Source organism: Staurois parvus, unplaced genomic scaffold (assembly GCF_062004578.1).
Source record: "Staurois parvus isolate SC_StPar_1 unplaced genomic scaffold, SC_StPar_1.0 ptg000291l, whole genome shotgun sequence".
NCBI classification, from domain to species: domain Eukaryota; kingdom Metazoa; phylum Chordata; class Amphibia; order Anura; family Ranidae; genus Staurois; species Staurois parvus.
Window position 1 is genome coordinate 2,158,476 of NW_028318087.1, and position 18,160 is coordinate 2,176,635.

An 18,160-nucleotide genomic window follows, 5' to 3' on the forward strand; every position below is an offset into this window, starting at 1 on the left:
CCCTCCTTTTATCATTAAAGTAAATTGTGGTGTAAAACCTGCCCCACAGGGAAGAAAAAGTAATCATTCTTACCTTTTAACATTTTCACAGCTACTGTAGTGTAACCAGCTTTCCCCTTCAGTCTAAATGCTGTTGCTTTAACCACCTTGCCAAATTCTCCTTCTCCAAGAGTTTTACCCAGGACCAAGTTTTTCCGGGGAAATTCCCACTTTGGATCCTCCTTATAGGCAAGAAAAATATAACCAGTTGGTAATACAACTGAACTAAGTTACTTGACACAGATGAGTTACACTTTAAATTTGAATTTTGTTCGATTTCTCTGGGACAGAGCACACAGTTCTCCCTGGATTATTGTAAACATGATCTATAATTTGAGACTTTGAGAACAAACAGAAAAACTTACAGGTATTTTAAACGTATCCACGGAGACCTGGTTCTCCATAGAGTCCAGAGATGGGCGGCGAGCATTGGTAGAAGAATAGCTGACTGGGTAGGACTGGGCAGGCCGGCGGAAAGTCATCTCAGCAGAAGCGATTGGAGGTTTTGGTGAGTTTTTATGATAGCGATGAATAAAATATGATGAAAGCAGCACAGAGATTATGAAGGACAGGAAGACTCCACATGCTATGACTGTTTTACACATTTCATCACACAGCGGAACTGTAGAGGAAATAAACATACGTGTGTCTGCATTAATAAGCAAGTAGGGCCACTGACATGAAAAAAAAATTACAATACTGCATTCATAGGTCTGTGTTGGAAGAAGCCTTGAACGTCTGGAAAGATGACATCCCACAGTAAATAAGGCTAGCAATGACATTTGTTTAATATTGAGATACAACTCCGGTTTCATCTTTTACTCTATAGGGGACATGTAACCTGGCCAATATGTCCACTTAGTAGAGATCTACAAAAAAAATTGGAATTGTTGACAATGGCCAATAATTTAATTTCACCTTGGTTTACGAAAAACAAGAATTCTGATGAGTCACCTTGGCCACCAACAATTTTGTTCTAACTTACACAATTTAATGCACCAGACCCTACATCTTCTTCTGTCAATTTTGTCTCAAAAGATTTCAGCTACACATCAGTAGGACATTGTGCATCCTAAACATCAATTTCTTACGAGACTATGAATTATTATTTTGGGAAATAATTTATCATTTAAACGTACATTCCTGTAGGATAATTTCTCAAAACTCTGAAAAAATTAACATCCCTATTTCAGTATCATAGATGTCTAGATAGGCTGCTGGGGAAATTTAGTTTTTGGCTCCATTCTAGTGAGTGGAGCAGTGGTCGATTGTATTGGTCTGTTCAGGGTTTCCTGAGCTGAGAGTGTGATTACTCTGACCTGCCTCTGAAAGATGTTTTCACAGCATAGGGCAGGGAGATTCAGATGATCAGTTAAATATTTATTAAGCCCCAGCGATTCCCTGGAAGGAGGAATCCAGAAAGTGGCTGAGGAGGTGATAAAGATGCAGGAGGCCTCAGCAGAGAGTTCTTACCCTCAAGGAGGGATTCCAGTTCTCCTGGGGGGGGATGTTGCCAGAGTGACAAGAAGTTGCAGTGTAGGCCTCAGCAGCTGCTGGGCTGAGGGCCTGGGGAAGACTACCTGATGATTACATTTGCGGGGGACCACTGCACTGAAGTCTTGGTCTGGAGAAGGTTCTTATTATCTCCCTCACTAAGGATCTATATGTGGATGCTGGGTGGCAGACAGCTCCTGGGACACTGTAAGTAAAGACCTTGCAGGGCAACTGATAGCTATGTGAGTGCTATAAAGGAACTAATTGCCAAATGTGGCTTTGTGGACTGCTGCTGTAGGGTCCTATATATACTGGCCATTCCCTGCCACCTCCAGAAAAAGATTGAAGAGAAGGTTGTCCTCTTACTGTTGTTACTGATCCTTTTGGACTATCCTGAGCCACGGCTGCAGTTGCACTCTAACCTCCTCTTTGTACAATGCAGGATTAATAGCCCTGCATCATAAGTGATTATGCCAGGAGACCATCCACAGATTTACACTTCGTGAAGAAGAGGGCAGCCCTGCAGCTGACCTGAGCAGGGCATAGGATATGTAACAATGCCTGTTCCTCTACCACCTGGACATACCAACCTTTAGTCCCTATGCACACGGGACATTTTTACAGTGGCTGTTTTTGGCTTTTGACTTTTTTCTACATGCACACATAGACTGCAAACAACATTTTTTGGCTGGATAAAACCCCAGGACTAGTGGGTTTCTAGAGGAGTATTTTAGCTGTAAAAATGCTCTAACGCTGAAAAACGCAGCCAAACGCAGTAAAACACAGTAAATTGCTGCAAACCGATGTTTTTGGACTTTTTTTGACCCCAAAAATTTTTTTGTAAAAAAACCCTCTAAAAAATGCAAACATGAAAAAACGCTGCAAAATGCCGCTAAACGCTAATGCAAAAATGCTGAAAAACTCACATTTTTAACGTGACTTTACACAGCTAATGTTACCAGTGTTATTAAAATGCCCTGTGTACATGGATCCTTAAACTCTGCAGTGCAAGGGAGCCCCACTGCAATGGTAGATTTTTTTTTTAATTCTGGAAGTGGGATTTAATTCACATAGAAAAAAAACTCTCTTATACTTCTTGAGAGCAATATTGAAGCCCAATATTAAGGACATACACATTGTATTTATTGTATATCTTCATAACAGAAAACATGGTGTCATTAGCTTACATTGGCATGTGTGTGTATATACAAGAGTATATGAGTGAGTGCAAGTTAGTGTTTGACTTCTGCCCAAATGACTATTGCAACAATTACAAAAACAGTACACATAAAAATATAGCATCACATGAACTCTTCTTTCACACGCTGCCAATGGTAGAACAAGAGCTAGCAAGACTTTTAAAGAAACTGGTGCCCAGTGACGTCACTAGGGGGGTGCGGGACGCACCATCACAGGGGGTGACACCAAAATGAAAAGAAGAGCTGTCAGTGGCTGTCAGCCACCCGAGTGGAGTGTCCCCATCCTCTCCCCGGGTACCGGGGCTCATCATCCCTCCTGAAGCCCCAGGAACAGCCATGCTATGCGGCGGGTGAGATGTCAGGTCCCAGTGGGGGAGGGGGGGGGGTTCTGCTGCAGGACAATTCACATCCAGCCTGTCCCCTGTACACCCCCACCCTCTGATCGGACAGCTCCAACTCTACATGTCAGACAATGAATTATAATGACCGCGCTCAGAGCCTGCCCCTCTGCATCACACGTCACTGGACGGTCCCTGCACAGGACATCCTTCTGTCTCCCAACACAGAGCCCGGGACTGGGGTGACACCACGGTTAAACCATTGATGAAGTAGTAAAAAATAAACATTCACACTATTTAACAAAGATCAGGGCTTTGGGAACATATACTGGACATAAAAACTAATTTAGTGCACAAAATTAATAGTTCACAATTGCCAGTAAATACAGTATATACAATTAAGTGTGCATGAATGCTCCGATGTACACATAATGAATTATATAAGTATGGGGAAAATATTGTGATACTTTAACCCAGCAGTTACCTACTTGTATATCTCTCAGTAAAAATACCAGAGAGATTTACCACAAATCTTCATTTAGATTGCACTGATACAGCATTAGATACTGTCAGCACATATAACATTTATTTTGGGTGGACCAACCCTAATCAATGTAAAATTTAAATTCTTGAAAAATTGTGAACGAATTGAAAGATGGAGAAATGATTTACCCTCTACAATGTTGTTCTCGCAGAAACACTTGTTAGGGAGAAAGCAATAACACGTGCCATGGCCTGCCTTAATTCCAGCAGGAATCCCTTTTTCATGACCACCAATGATATCCAGCTCTGATCAAGAAGAAAAACACAATATTAGGTGAACAGAACCAATAAGGGTTTGCTAATAAGTCCTATAAATGATGACACCACAGGCAGCATAGTTTTGAAGACGTTGAATATCCTATCACTTTTAAGCACTGATCTGGCTATGCTGTCAGAAAGGGGTGCCAGGCTCACAAGATTGCCTGAACAAAACTACAAATCCTTTTGAAGGGTAAAACAGTTGCAATATGTATTTCTAATGTATATTACTCTATATACCTGGATTTCAAACTTAGGACAGAAGACTCTGTAAGATTCAGAATTCAGCAATGGAAGACAAACTGATCATCTAATGGGGTCCTAGCCTCCCCTACTCTACTAAAAACAAAACATTTTATTTCAATATATATACTAGTTTGAAATGTATCATACTCCCAGAGGGATATAGACATTTTGGTAATGTAACAACTCCAAATGGGTCCCGTTACGACCTGGAACTTCATGGCAATGTTTTTGTTATTGATATTGGTTACACTTGTAAAATGTGCCCCCCACCTTTTTCTGCATTCTTTATCACCTATTTGTCTTAAAATAGAACTACAGACAAAATGTTTTTCCAAATTTATCAGCATGGTAAGGACCAGGAAGCTCTGTAGATCGGCTCAGTTCAGCATACACACTTTTGTTGCAATGGGACCAATGTGATGCATCCCTATTGGGGGTACCCCTGTGATATTATGTTCTTTTGTTTTGTTTTTTTTTATCTTGTTTGTCGTTGTTCTTTGGTCATACAGTCAATGTTTGACAGTTGGTTTGCTTGCTGCTTTAGGGGGGCAAAAATAACTAAATTTGGCTGGCCTATCCAGTATCCTATTTATTCTATCTGGTTTATAATACCTATACTGGGTGGCACAGTGGCTTAGTGGTTAGCACATCTGCCTTGCAGTAAATGGGTCATGGGTTTAATTCCCGACCATAGCACCTCCTGCATGGAGTTTGCATGTTCTCCCTGTGCTTGTGTGGGTTTCCTCCAACAATCCAAAGACATGCTGGTAGGTTAATTGGATCCTGTCTAAATTGGCCCTAGTATATACTGTATGTGTGTGTGTGTGTGTGTGTGTGTGTGAATGTAAGCTAGGGACCTTTAGATTGTACACCCCTTGAGGGTTAGGGACTGATGTGAATGTATAATATATATATGTAAAGCACTGTGTAAATTGACAGTGCTATATAAGTACCTGAAATAAATAATAATATGTGCAATTGATGTTTGCAGTGGGACCAATGTGATGCATCCCTATTGGTGGTACCACTGTGCTAAGATTTTTTTTTTGTAATTTGTTTTTTACTTTTGATTCTTGTTTGCCGTTGTTCTTTGGACATACAGTCAATGTTTGACAGTTGGGTCTGGTTTGCTTGCTGCTTTAGAAGGCCAAAATGGACTAACTTTGCCTGGCCTATCCAGTATCCTATTTAGGAGGGTGCTACACATGGAAAACATTGCAAATGAGTAACTTCTGACCAATGGAAGAGCTGGTGCTGTGTTGGAACAGGGCGATGGCGTTGGGAATTTCCAACCAATCATCTGTACACATGGTGAGGCGACGAGGTTAACTTGATGCACCTTGGCCTCTCCCCCTACCTAACAGGCTGGGGGCAGAGTTTACTCTCAGCTCTCAGTTCTAAGAGTACTATACACAGTATTCATTCATTTTATGTACCTCAGTGAGCTCTGATGAAGAGGGTTCTGCCCTTAAAACATGTAAGCCTTGCTCCTTGCTGGTGAGCATCACCATTTTTACTGGATGGATTCCATGTGCCTGGACATTCCTTTTCTGAGTATATTGGAATTTCTCAATAAACCATTTTTATAGTAATGCATGAGGCTGGTGCACCCTCTTTTCTGTTTTTGTTTCATTCACTTTGTTGTAGGATTTCCCCATATCTGAAGAAGGCAGCAAGACTGACACAATACAATGATTTAGGAACACCTAATTCTGAGATGACATTTGAAGAGTCCAATCATTTACAATTGACTTTTACAGCTGCTATATGCTGGACTTGGGGTTCCCTTTGTCCTTTACACCTGATGTTTTTCATTTCTTTTTTGCTGCGTTTATCTAGATCCAGTGTGGTTGACATTTCTGTGAAGTCTTGGCTGCAGTTATTTGGCTAGTTTGTATGCAGCCATAGCACAGAGTGTTGCTGCATCCAGTTGCAGCATTTAGCCGCCTCTTAATGCAGCAAACTCTCCACGGTTTAACTGTAAATGTAGCCCAATTGTTTCCTTCCTAAATTGTCCCTAGTGCATGTATGTTTGCATGCGAGTTTAGCGCCCTCTAGCTAGATAGGATTTTTGTCTGTGAGTCAGAGGTTTGCTAGAAGCCTGGGAGTAAGGCAGTGAGGTTATCTCGGGTTAGGGCTTCTGGAGCCCTCCCAACCTTCAAGAAACTGCTGGAATGTTCTAGAAGAGGCCTGGATTTGCATGTTTGAAGGAACCTGACCAATTCCCAGACAGGAGGCCTGGTATGGTGGCTAGGACAACCCTTAAATGTTGGAGAGCCTGAGCAGCAGAGTAGTTGGAGTCGGGTGGAAGATGGAGCGAAGGAAGGTGCTGGTGTGTGGAGCTTGGGAGGGGACCCAAGCAGAGAGGTGCCTACCTACAGGCTGAAGTTGGACAGAAGAATCTCCATTGTCCCACAGTTTACAGGGAAAGACAGCCTGTCAGCAGGGAAGGAGCCAGCCCAGGCCCAAAGCCTGAAACCAGCTGCAACCCACTAAGCTACAGGAAAAGGACAGTGTGAGTACTTTTATACCCCCTAGGCCGAAGGGAGATGGTGGTCAGGTGCAATACCCAACTAGTTCTCACTGGGACTACTTCACTATAGATCTTGGAATCCCTTGCTCAGGCACACTCTGAAGACAGCTGGGTGGATGAGGAAATTTTCCTCTGAGGTCTGAAGAGTTTCTCCAAAAGGGACTCAGTGCTCCTTACTAGACTGGTTGCTGATTTTTTTGTCCATTTTTACGAAGAAGTTCGTCTTCAAAGTTGTAAAGTTCCTTAGGCATCCCATATACCCCTAGACCCCATCCAAGTTGTTAACCCCCTATAAAAAAAACAACAAAACCAAGCTCAAGGACTGTTTTACTGAATTCAGATGAGAGGGTTGGAAAATGTGTGTTGCCTAGCTGTGCAGAGCTTAGGGGTGACCCAAAATCTCAGCGGCCCTCAAGAGGGTAGTGCTACATGAGGTAAAAACTTTAGTTTGTAAAATCCTGGAAGACAGGGACTGACATAAACACTGCATAAATTGTTAGTGCTATATAAATTCCTGCATTAAATAAATGAAATAATTTAAACGGTTTTCAGTTATTTTCAGTTTCTTATGCAAAAGCCTATCATAAAAACATATACTTGCTCCAATTCATTTGAGAAACGCACTTGTGCAGTCCTGGGGGCAGATCGATGGATCTTTGGTCTCCACAGAATCACAGATGCCATCTGGGCACGTCGAGATACTAGGGGTACAGGTAGAATAGTTTTTGCTGATACCTTAGAAAGTAAATGAGAATAAAGAATGTTGGAAGAAAAGGTCTTTGGCAACTTAGAAGTAAAGCAACACTCTAGGCCGATTCAGTAAGGCATTTGCAACACATTTCTGGCTGTGTGAATGTAGCTGGAAACCAAGTTCCTAATTCATAAAAGCCCTACAACATTTTTCTTGTTAAGCTGGTCAAAGATGGATCTAAATTCAGCCAGTTCAGCAGGGAACAGATAGATTTGAATCTGCGTGTGGCTGCTCCTGCTCATCAGAAGCGGATCGTTACATCAATGTCTGTTGAAAGGATGCTGAAAAACTTTTGTCAATCAGCAGCTAATGCCAATAGACTGCAGCCACTGATCAGTGTATTCTGTCCCGACGGAGAGATTCCTCCATCCACCTCACTTGTGTTGATGGGGGAATAATTTTTTTTTCAATCAGCCCCCTGGCTGAACAAAAAAAAAAACTACTTGTCTATGGCAAACTTTAGTATTGAAATGGGCAACACAAGCTGTTTTCATTTGCAACGCCTTTACTGTATGGAGCTACTATTGTAGAAAATTCATCGGTAAAAGGAAAGTGGACGTAAATAAGTCCTCTTCCTTGCTGGGGTAAATTGTTAATTGTGTTACATTTTTTAAACCAATTCTGTGACAAAATTCATGTTCCTCCAGAACTGATATTTGATATATTTCCATTACTCACACGTGACCTCCAAGAAAATTCCACCAGAGGAGAAGTTCCTCCATTTGTTGCACTACTGTGAAATAGACTTCTAAAGAATATCTATGGCATTCTTTATAAATTCCATAGTATGTTAAATATACATATGGTAACTATATTTATGTCCTCTCTAACCTCTTGCTATAGGCGGCAGCATGAAAACTGAGCTAAGGTTGTGTGGGGTTTCCCAGCACACTGACCAAGCTGACATCGACAGCTCTCAAACGCTGCTTCTGATTGGCAGCCAGCAGTACGGGGCCAATAATGTGACCATTTTGAAAGCTAATCACAGAAGTCACATGATGCATAGGCTGCACTGCCTCCTGTGTATTAAAGACCACTTAAAAGGCCACCGGGAAGAGGTTAATGAGATTTTCTAAGCATTTTTATCCATTATCTGGCTAAATAAGACCATATACTGCTTTCCCATCTAATCTGCTGTGGGCATTTCTTTGTGCAGTTTGAAGGTAGTCATTGCAGACAGTTTATAAAACCTTCCAGACGTTGTTATCTATTAGGCCAAAATGTATTATACCTTCACCATGACCCTGTCGCCACTGGCACCGTCCAGTGAGGGAGCCGAGTCCCCCACACATCTCACACTCGTCTTGATGCTTGTTCCCTGAGCAGGAGCGAGGACAGTCCTCATCAGTTTTCCTAACTGGATAACACAAGCACAGAAAGCAAAAATACTTTTTTATAATTCTATGTCATATTCTGAACATAATTAGACTTGTATTTCACTAGTAGAAAATGTAAAGCCCAACTCACCCAACTCAAGAAATTAAGACAAAATCTATCCTTCTGGTGGGATAGCCTTGCACTGCAAGGGTTGAATGCTCGTTAGGGTAGCTGGAGAGGATGTAGTATTTATCTATTTACCTTACTCCTGCTCCGGCTGGCTCCAGCGCTCTCCTCCTCTCTCTCTGCATTATCACAAGCAACCCATATGGAAGAAAAATATATTTGAAATATATTTTAAAAATATTCTTCCCAAATATATTGGCATATATTTGAAATGCTACAATTTTGGCCATATTCCATATATTTCAAAATATATTTCAATTAAAAAAAAAAAAAAATAAAAAAAATAATATATATATATATATATATATATATATGTATGTATGTATATACACATACACACACTGTATGTTGAAATGCTGTTTTATTGCAAAATATATGAAAAATATTTTTACAAATACATTTCAAATATACTGTATGTATGTCTAAAAAAATACAAATCTGCATTTTTGGAATGCATTTACAAATATATTTAAGAATATATTTATTTTTTTAAAATATATTTTAATTATTACAGGTACTTATATAGCGCCATCGATGTACGCAGCGCTTTACATATATATTGTACATTCACATCAGTCCCTAACCCTCAAGGGGTGTACAATCTAAGGTCCCTAACATACATTCATACATACACATACTAGGGACAATTTAGACAGGAACCAATTAACCTACCAGCATGTCTTTGGAGTGTGGGAGGAAACCCATGCAGGTGCAGGGAGAACATGCAAACTCCAGGCAGGTGGTGCTGTGGTTGGGATTCAAACCGGCAACCCTAGTACTGCCAGGCAGAAGTGCTAACCACTTAGCCACTGTGCTGCCCATATATGTTCTTCAGATTTCTTTTAACATATAAAAATGTCATATTTAATGTAGACTTGTATTTTTAAAGACATTATATTTGAAATGCATTTTTAAAAAGTATTTTCATATAATAAAAACACATTTCAACAGTATATATATATATTGAAATATATTGAATATGGCCAAAATTGTAGCATTTCAAATATATGTCAATATATTTGGGAAGAATATTTTTAAATATATTTTTCTTCCATGTGGGAATGTAGGGCTATTAATATGCAGGAGGCAGCAGTGCGACTACAGTTGGGCGCACCTTAGAGGAGGCTGCCAGGGACCTATCACACTGCTGGAGGGACCCTGCTGGAGTGAAGAATAAGGTAAGCATTGCATCTTATTCCTGCAAGCATTACAAATAGTATACCTGCTCAACCTGGTTGCTAGTTAGGCTTTGCAGGGAGATTGTGGTGCACAGAAGGCTACTCGTCTGTCCACATATCTAATGGTAAGAACAGTTATCTCGTACACAGTGTTCCCTTCTAAAAATACTTTCTTGTAAAACAGGAAAATCCATTATTATTATTATTATTATTAATATTCAGTATTTATAAAGCGCCAATAGTTTGCTCAGCGCTGTACATTACAAAAGGGGGACAGAACAATACCAATACAATGCAAAACATGAGGGGATCGAGGGCCCTGCCCTTTCGAGATTAAAAAAGAATATAGTCCACTACTGCGTTTCAGCTGGCTTGCAGCCTTAATCATAGCCCAGCGCACCCCTAGACTAAACAAGCAGTTAACCCTTGCAGTCTGGGGGTTCATTCCTGGAATTGGGCTTTGTATATGAAGGAAAAACCTACAGAGGCCTGGAAATAGCTGAAACAAAGTTTACTCTGCAGCCTGGACATTCTATTTCTGCAGTTGTATCCTGTAAGGTGATGTGTAGAGAAGAAATACATTGCCCTGAGTGTGCGCCATGTGATGGAGATTGGGGAATGCATTGCTCTGAATAGGAAACACCGGGGACCATTCAAGTGGTTACAAGACTGTTTTTCCTGGGAACTTTATGGATTTGTGCTTATACCTGTATGGAGGTGGGGGGGGGGGGGTGCTCTCTAAGACACTCTTTCTCTGTGTTTCTTGCAATGATTGAAGCCAGTTTTGCCACTATCACACAGTCAGACATCCTATATAGGGTGAAGCTATGCTCATTATACAATGAAAGCACCCGTTATTAAAGTGGTTTTAAGCCCAAAACCACAAATGTATTATATTGCAGCTTACCAATCATTAGATGTGGTGGCTGTATTAGTTTTCTTTTTTTTTGTCTTTTTTCCCTCTGTTCTCACTTGGTGATCTGGCCAGTAACACACCTCCAGTATTTGAGTGCTCCCACTCTGGATGAAGGAGCACAGGGGGCACCTTTGGGGCGCAGAATTGTCAGCCTGGAGGGCGGGGAGTGATAGATAAACTAACAGATTTAAAGTGGATTTTCACTCTCAACAGGCTGTTGCCTCCACACCTCCACTGTGCAAATTTTTTTTTTTAAATTGAAAACAATATGGCCTGCCCCCCCATGGACATCACTTGCCTATGAGAATGAGCTGCACTTTGCCCACTGTGGCTCCTGGGAGGCATAGTCCTTCATTGGGAAAGGAGGGGGACCAGGCAGCTCATCATCGGGAAGCAGCCGGCTGAACTTGGAAGAGCTGGAAGCTTTCCAATCACGTCACCAAAGAAGATGGTGGCGCAGGACCAAGCAGACCCACTGGGCAGGTGAGTACCAAATGTGCAAGACCCACAATCAGGTAAGCAGGGTTTAAAAAAAGGGGGCGGGTCCATTTTAATTTCACTAAACAAATTGAAGCCAAACTCCAGCTAATATTTTAAGCTCCCGATCACATCAAGACCAACTTTCAAATCTTGTGACTTACAGTGAAGTTGCACGATTTCAAAGTTGGGTGAACCGCCGATTTCAGGCACAATTTGCAAGACATCTGACACAGGGCACAATTCACTAAGCAATATCTTACCGCATCCGAGTATGCAGTAGGATACCGCATAGCATTTAAAAAAGAAAAACGTTTGAATTCACTAAAAAAAAACACTACTAAAATACCGCATGAGTTATTTTATAAAGTCATGCAATATTTCAATGAAAACCATGCGTTATTGTTTCAGCTGTCAGTGGGGTTCCCCCGGTGGCGGGCTTCATAAATGACGTTGGATGTACTTTGGGGGGACATTCTTTTATTTTCTTTCTTTTAATAAAGGACTTGTCCAACACCGTGTCCTGTCTTTTTTCACACTACACTTATTTTTTGTGAATGGGTAGCGGTACCATGTACCCCATACTCATTCACATGGGAGGGGGTCAGGATCTGGGGATCTGGCTTCCAGATTCCGATAACCACCCACCCGCAGACCCCCAAAACAACAGCCCAGGGTTGTGGGGAAGAGGCCCTTGTCCCCAAGGTGACAGAGTGCTTTGGAGGAGGGGAGCCCCCCTGCTCCGAAGCACCCCCCCATGTTGAGGGCATGTGGTCTGGTATGGTTCAGGAAAGGGGAGGGGGGACTCCCATTTTTTTTTTTTTAATTTTGGCATGGGGGTTCCCCTCAAAATCTATACCAGACCCAAAGAGCTTGGTATGGACGGAGGGTGGGACCCCAAGCTGTTTTTTAATTCTTTTTACATTCAGCTGTCAGTGGGGAACTTTGCTGACAGCTGAAACAATAATGCATGGCTTTCACTACTAAAATACCGCATGACTTGAGCTTAGTAGAGTTTTTTTAGTGAATTCAAATGTTTTTTTTTAAATGCTATGCGGTATCCTACCGCAAACTCGGATGCGGTAAGATACCACTTAAAGATGTCTATGCAAATTGCACCACAAGTAGTGCATGCACTACTTTAGAAATCGGTGAGGCTCCAATCAAGCCGAAACCGCACCAATATGACCACTCCAATTGCGAACAATAGGGTGCGACTTGGCATACAATTTGCAAGTTGCACGGCATGCAAATCGCATGCCAAATCGCACTCGATGTGACCGGGGTGTAAATGCAGTTACAGCTACAGTTTTTTTTCCTTTTGGGATAAAGGTTTCATGTACTACATAAATAAAAGTTGATCATTGTAAGCACCCCTGTCAGTGATCAGGTTTGTCTGAACCCTCTAATGGCTACATCTGTTCAAAAACAGCAGACTTATTGCCAGGATCACCAGGTCATAAAAAAAGAAAGAAAGAAAGAAAGCAAAAAAAAAAAAGAAACTAATGCAGGCGTCACATCTAAGAATTGGTAGGCTGCAATTTAATAAATGTTTTGCTTTTGGGTTTTACACCACATAAAGCATAAAACTACAGGTGAGGTATGTTGTGAAAGAGAGGAGCCTTTTGATTGCCTATACTATATACTATATATAATATATTCTGACAGTCAGACGGCACATATAAATACACCTACTGCATTGTATACTACACTGCCAAACTATGCTGGCATAGATAAAACTGATTTAGGGCCCTGTTTACCCAATGTAGCATGGCATAGCAATAAACCTATAAAGTCCCACCAAATGCACCTGCACTAACGTACACTTTAACACAACAAAAGTGAATAATAAATACCAGAAACAATATTTTGGCAATGCAAGTCACCACAATGGTAAGCACCCAAAGCCTAAAGTCAACGGCTTTCCTAACACAATGTAGTGTAAATCAAGTATAGGTGTAAATAGGCCCTAATGCTGTACTGTTCACATTTCTTCTTGTAGGAAATATATTTAACAAGCAGTTTATACTCACATGTCCCCACTAATGTTACTGTGACCTGGGCTTTAATTGGCTTCTTGAGCTCCACATTGGATACCGAAACATTGCACAAGATTTCCTTCCCACCGTGATTCACCAGAGCGTTGGGGTCATGAACATACAGAGTTGCAAACATTTCTTCTGCTTCCTTTTGAATAGCAATGGGGCGTGTGCCATTTGGTGTTTGTAATGCGTAAGTCACATTGACGCCTTTCAATAGTTCACAGTTTTCAATGCACACTCTTCCTATCTGAGGGAAAACAGAAGAAATACCAGTTATTTAATGATAATGGTAAATGGGGTTAAGAGGTTTTTTGGTTTTGGTTAGAGTAGATGTTAAGTTGATGTATTAGAGCCCCTGTCAAGTTCTTATTGCTGTCCCCATTAGGGAGATTTCATCTCTGTTTTCCTGGTGACCTCTGTCACTGAGGCAGAAATTGAAGGGCATTCCAAAATTTTCAGAAGAAGAGGTCATGGGAAATCCTTCACTGGAGACAACTGTTCTGGTGACAACCCTAAAAGGGTTTCCCCTCTTTATGTACAGATTCCCTCTTACTTCCTGTGGGACAATTAGTGAAAGTAACTGATGAAGGTTTTAAACCTGAAAGTTATTATGCTTCTATGTTGCCTTACCTTCCTCTCCCCTCATCAAGATGACTTTATTTTAGATCCTGTGATGTCAGCGAGGTCTCTGTGCTTTCCTATGTAATGCAAGCATATAGTGGCTCGTGGGAGGTACCACAAGGGTGCTGTACATAGCTTCCTATAAATATCAAAGCATCCTGTCTTAGTTCTCCTCCAAAAGAGCTCTCAGCCCTGACATAAGTAGTGAGCTGGCTGTTAGAAAGAGTTATTCAAATATAGAAAAATGTCTGGATGGGTGGATGTCATTCTGGAGGAGCAAGCATTCCTAGACAGACAACATTTGCATGCAGGACAGCCTACCTACTGCGATGCTTAAAATCTAGGTTTGAAAGAACCCAATCCCATGAATAAACGTGAATTGGCCAGGGGCAGTAAGGCTGGAGAAAAAGAGCTAGATGATGCTGGATGTCCTCCAGCCAGGTAATGAGGAGGGCTGTATATGATTTGCTGTAGCTTCTATAATGCACGCTATGAGGAGCTCACAGTGTGCAGTGAAATCAGAGTAAGCAGAGTGTGTAGGAGAGCAGCCTGTGCAACTGTTCAAGACTGAAAGTAATGCTGGAGTTCAGCTTTACTTTTTTACTGCTTCATCCAAAATGGAATGAAGGTTTAACTGTTCATAAACCGTAAAGCAAACCTGCCAATCATTGTACATTTTTAAAAGTAAATGTCATGTTTCACATGACTGTCATATGCCTTGAAGTGTTTGTATTTTGTTTCTGCTCCTCCCTTTCCTTTGGTTTAGTTCATGCTGTATAGATAGCCCCCTTTTCCCAGAAATGCATTTCAGCTTCAAGCCTCATGTCTTATGGAAGCAGATCACATTATGATCTTTTGACCTATCCGATGTTCATTGTTGTAAGATTCTCTCAGTTTATGAAATAAACTTCACAAGATCTACAAGATGTCATCTGGATTGAGTCACTGCCTGTGTTATTCAACTAAGATTGGAGTTATCGCTATCTCATCACAACTGCAAGTTACAGAGATCACACTTTCAATGCTTAGATTGGAGAGACAGAACAGTAAACATTCTGCCAAGGAGCAGACAACCACAGAACTCCTATAATTTGCATTAGCAATGAAAGCCTCCTCTGTGCACTTCTCTTATTTAGTTTCACTCCGGCTTCTGGACTAAGTCTAGCAACTACTATGAGTGTGCCTCGACTGGCTACTGGACTGGAATAGCAACTGGCTAGTAATCATCTACAAGCCAGGTCTTAACAAGGTGAACCTAAATCTGAGACAAGCACACAAAAGGCTTTCTTAGCTAATACTAGTAATGCAAGGAAACGTGTGATGTCCGTCCTTCGGGAGGACTTCATATGACTGATAGGTTCACTTTAAAGAGTAAACCTTTTGGCAATGTCATTTGCAGTAAAATTGTATGTAAGACAAACAGCTCAGAAAGAGCAAGATTTTCTGATTTCAGGATTTTTAACAATACATTCATAAAACTTTGCTGACATGGTTAAATGTGACCCAAATGTCCATTGGCTTTTGCAGTGAGTACAAATTAGAGTTGCAGAGAAACAATAAATCCATGGCTGAAAATACAAACTCTCCCGAAAAGAATGAACAGTCTATTTATTAGTTGTAAAGTTGTGGCGAGCCAAGAAGTGAAGGTCACCTGGAGGATGGCAATGTGTGTTCTACATCAAGACATAAAGGAGAACGTAGGATATGAGTATCCTACCATCAATATTTAAATAGAGAAATCCTACACTACAATATGTAAATATCGCAGATAAAAATTGCTTACAAAACTCAGCCCAGGTCAACGTTTTACCCCAGTGAACCCTTGAAATAATTTTCAGGTTTCAGGGAAATCCCGCTAAAATAAATTCATTAGGGGTCAGTGAAAACAATACTCTTCTTACAGTGGTGGTCAGAATTTCACCTTTACAGATACCAGTGTTATGCCACTGACCCTGCCGAATGGTACTGGACCCAAAACTATGTAGGCATCATCAGTTGGGAAGTAATTCAGCCATAGCTCAAGGAACCACCTAGCAACTCAGGAGGAACCCTTGGGTTCCACAGAAACCTAGTTGAGAATAGCTGGCTTTGATGCTAAAAGGCTCATACTGTGATCCTGGATACATGTAAGCTCATTACGTACAGCAACCAAGTTTTGAGTGACTCAGAAGGCGAGCCTGACAAAATGTGGGACACTGTCTCCTTGGTTCCAGCACTGCCATCCACAAGCCACACTAAACCACAGAATCATATAGCATGTGGTTGTAGTCTCAACCACAAGAAGAATGCTTAACACTAGCTATCTTGGATTTGAAAAGTTTATAGTTAAACTAGCAGTGGGCTGTTGAGCCAGCTCCTCTGTCAAAGCCTACTGTACATAGATTACAGCAGTAGAGAGCCCAAACCCCACCTCTGCAGCTCACAATTCTCGTTCCACATGCCATGTCAGAAAACACACGCTTAATCAGATTCTACTGATTATAGGCCCAGTCTGTCATGGGATGCGCTAAAAACACCTGGACCTAAAAAATCACCATGGTTATTGGATATGAGGCGCGAAGTCTCACAGGGAAAACCATCTAACCAAGTTGGCCAACTCACCTTCACTAGGCCACCACCCATTTCCCAATTAGGCCAGTCCCTGTCTTTGCTTGCAAAGGTACAGGCTTACCGTCTGTTAATAACGAATAAAGAGACTAAGTCTATATGCTCCTTTAACTCCTCTTTACTGCATTGGAACTTGTATCACAACTGTCCAGAGATAAGCATTATTCCATCCTGCATGACTGGCCATATTCAGATTTCTTGCCCACCAATGGGATTTTCATTTATTAGAATCTTCCAGCTATCCTGTTGGTGCTCACTCAGGGGAGAAACAATGGCAATCCCCCTGAAGGGGAAAGCCACATAATGGACACTTTACATTCTAAATGGAGACCCCCAACTCTCCCACAAAGGTTTAGATCAAGCCTCCTCTCTGCTTTCCCAACTATTTATGACTACCTTTCTATACTGCAGTGCACACAAACCTACCTCAGCTTCATACCCATTCATCCTTACGTAGGTGGAGATACTGCCCTGCACTAAAATTCCATACACACTTTCTATTAAAATAGTATATGTGGATTCTGCCATGAAAGTCCTTGTTTACAAAGCTCCTGTTATGGCGTGACAACTGACTCCCAGCTCTGGCCCTGTGTTGTCACCTGTCACGCATGCTCATTATGGAGGATATAAGTGGTCATGTTGACACACATTGTGCTGACATGGTCTAAGGCAGAGGTCTCCAAACTTTCTAAAAGAAGGGCCAGTTTACTGTCCTTCAGGCTTTAGGGGGCCGGATTGTGCCCAGTGGGAGTAAACAATGCCCAAACTTTGGTATTAGGGGGAGAAATAGTTGGTGTCAGTGGAAGGAATTATGCCCCATTGTTGGTGTCAGTGGCAGGAATCATGCCCCATTGTTGGTGTCAGTGGCAGCAATCATGCCTCAAGGGCCAGATAAAGACAAGCAAATAACCGCATCAGGCCCCAGGCCACAGTTTGGAGACCACTGATCTAAGGTTTCACCATCAATAAGCCAGCCCAGAGCAATGAAGTGCAGCCACTGGAACAAATGCACATAGACTGACTAACAGTTCAGGGAGCAGATCATATTGAACAAGAACTCAACAGCATGTAAAGTTATAGTTCTTTTCTAGAAAGTTGCAAGCACTCAAAGAATAGACGCAAATAGTTTTCTTCTATCTCTTATACAGTATCTGCTTGGTACCTGTAACCCATCTTGTCTTCACCCTCCTATAGGCCTATAAACTAATAAATCATGAAGCTTAGGTACCTGGTTAATGGAAGTAATGGAGTCAGGAAAAAACACACATACAGTATGCTGTAGATATTACAGGGCTCTCTAATTGTTTGGCTTACAGTTAACAATTAAGTGGTACATTAGTTGCACAATCAAGATTATATGATCATATTAACTGTATTCATTTAAAAGCTTCTGAATACAATTGACTGATACATCA

At 41.4% G+C, this 18,160-nt stretch overlaps 1 protein-coding gene across 1 annotated transcript in view; it reads right to left on the reverse strand.

The window, feature by feature from the left end:
• Positions 1-18,160, reverse strand: part of RET (ret proto-oncogene) — a 126,708-nt gene that overhangs the window by 23,122 nt on the left and 85,426 nt on the right. Inside the window, exons 7-12 of the mRNA XM_089682499.1 lie at positions 13,509-13,764; positions 8,633-8,758; positions 7,275-7,385; positions 3,743-3,859; positions 405-661; positions 74-221 (exon numbers count right to left, since the gene is read on the reverse strand). Of these exons, the coding sequence (XP_089538625.1) occupies positions 74-221; positions 405-661; positions 3,743-3,859; positions 7,275-7,385; positions 8,633-8,758; positions 13,509-13,764 (1,015 nt within the window). The remainder of the gene's footprint in view (positions 1-73; positions 222-404; positions 662-3,742; positions 3,860-7,274; positions 7,386-8,632; positions 8,759-13,508; positions 13,765-18,160) is intronic.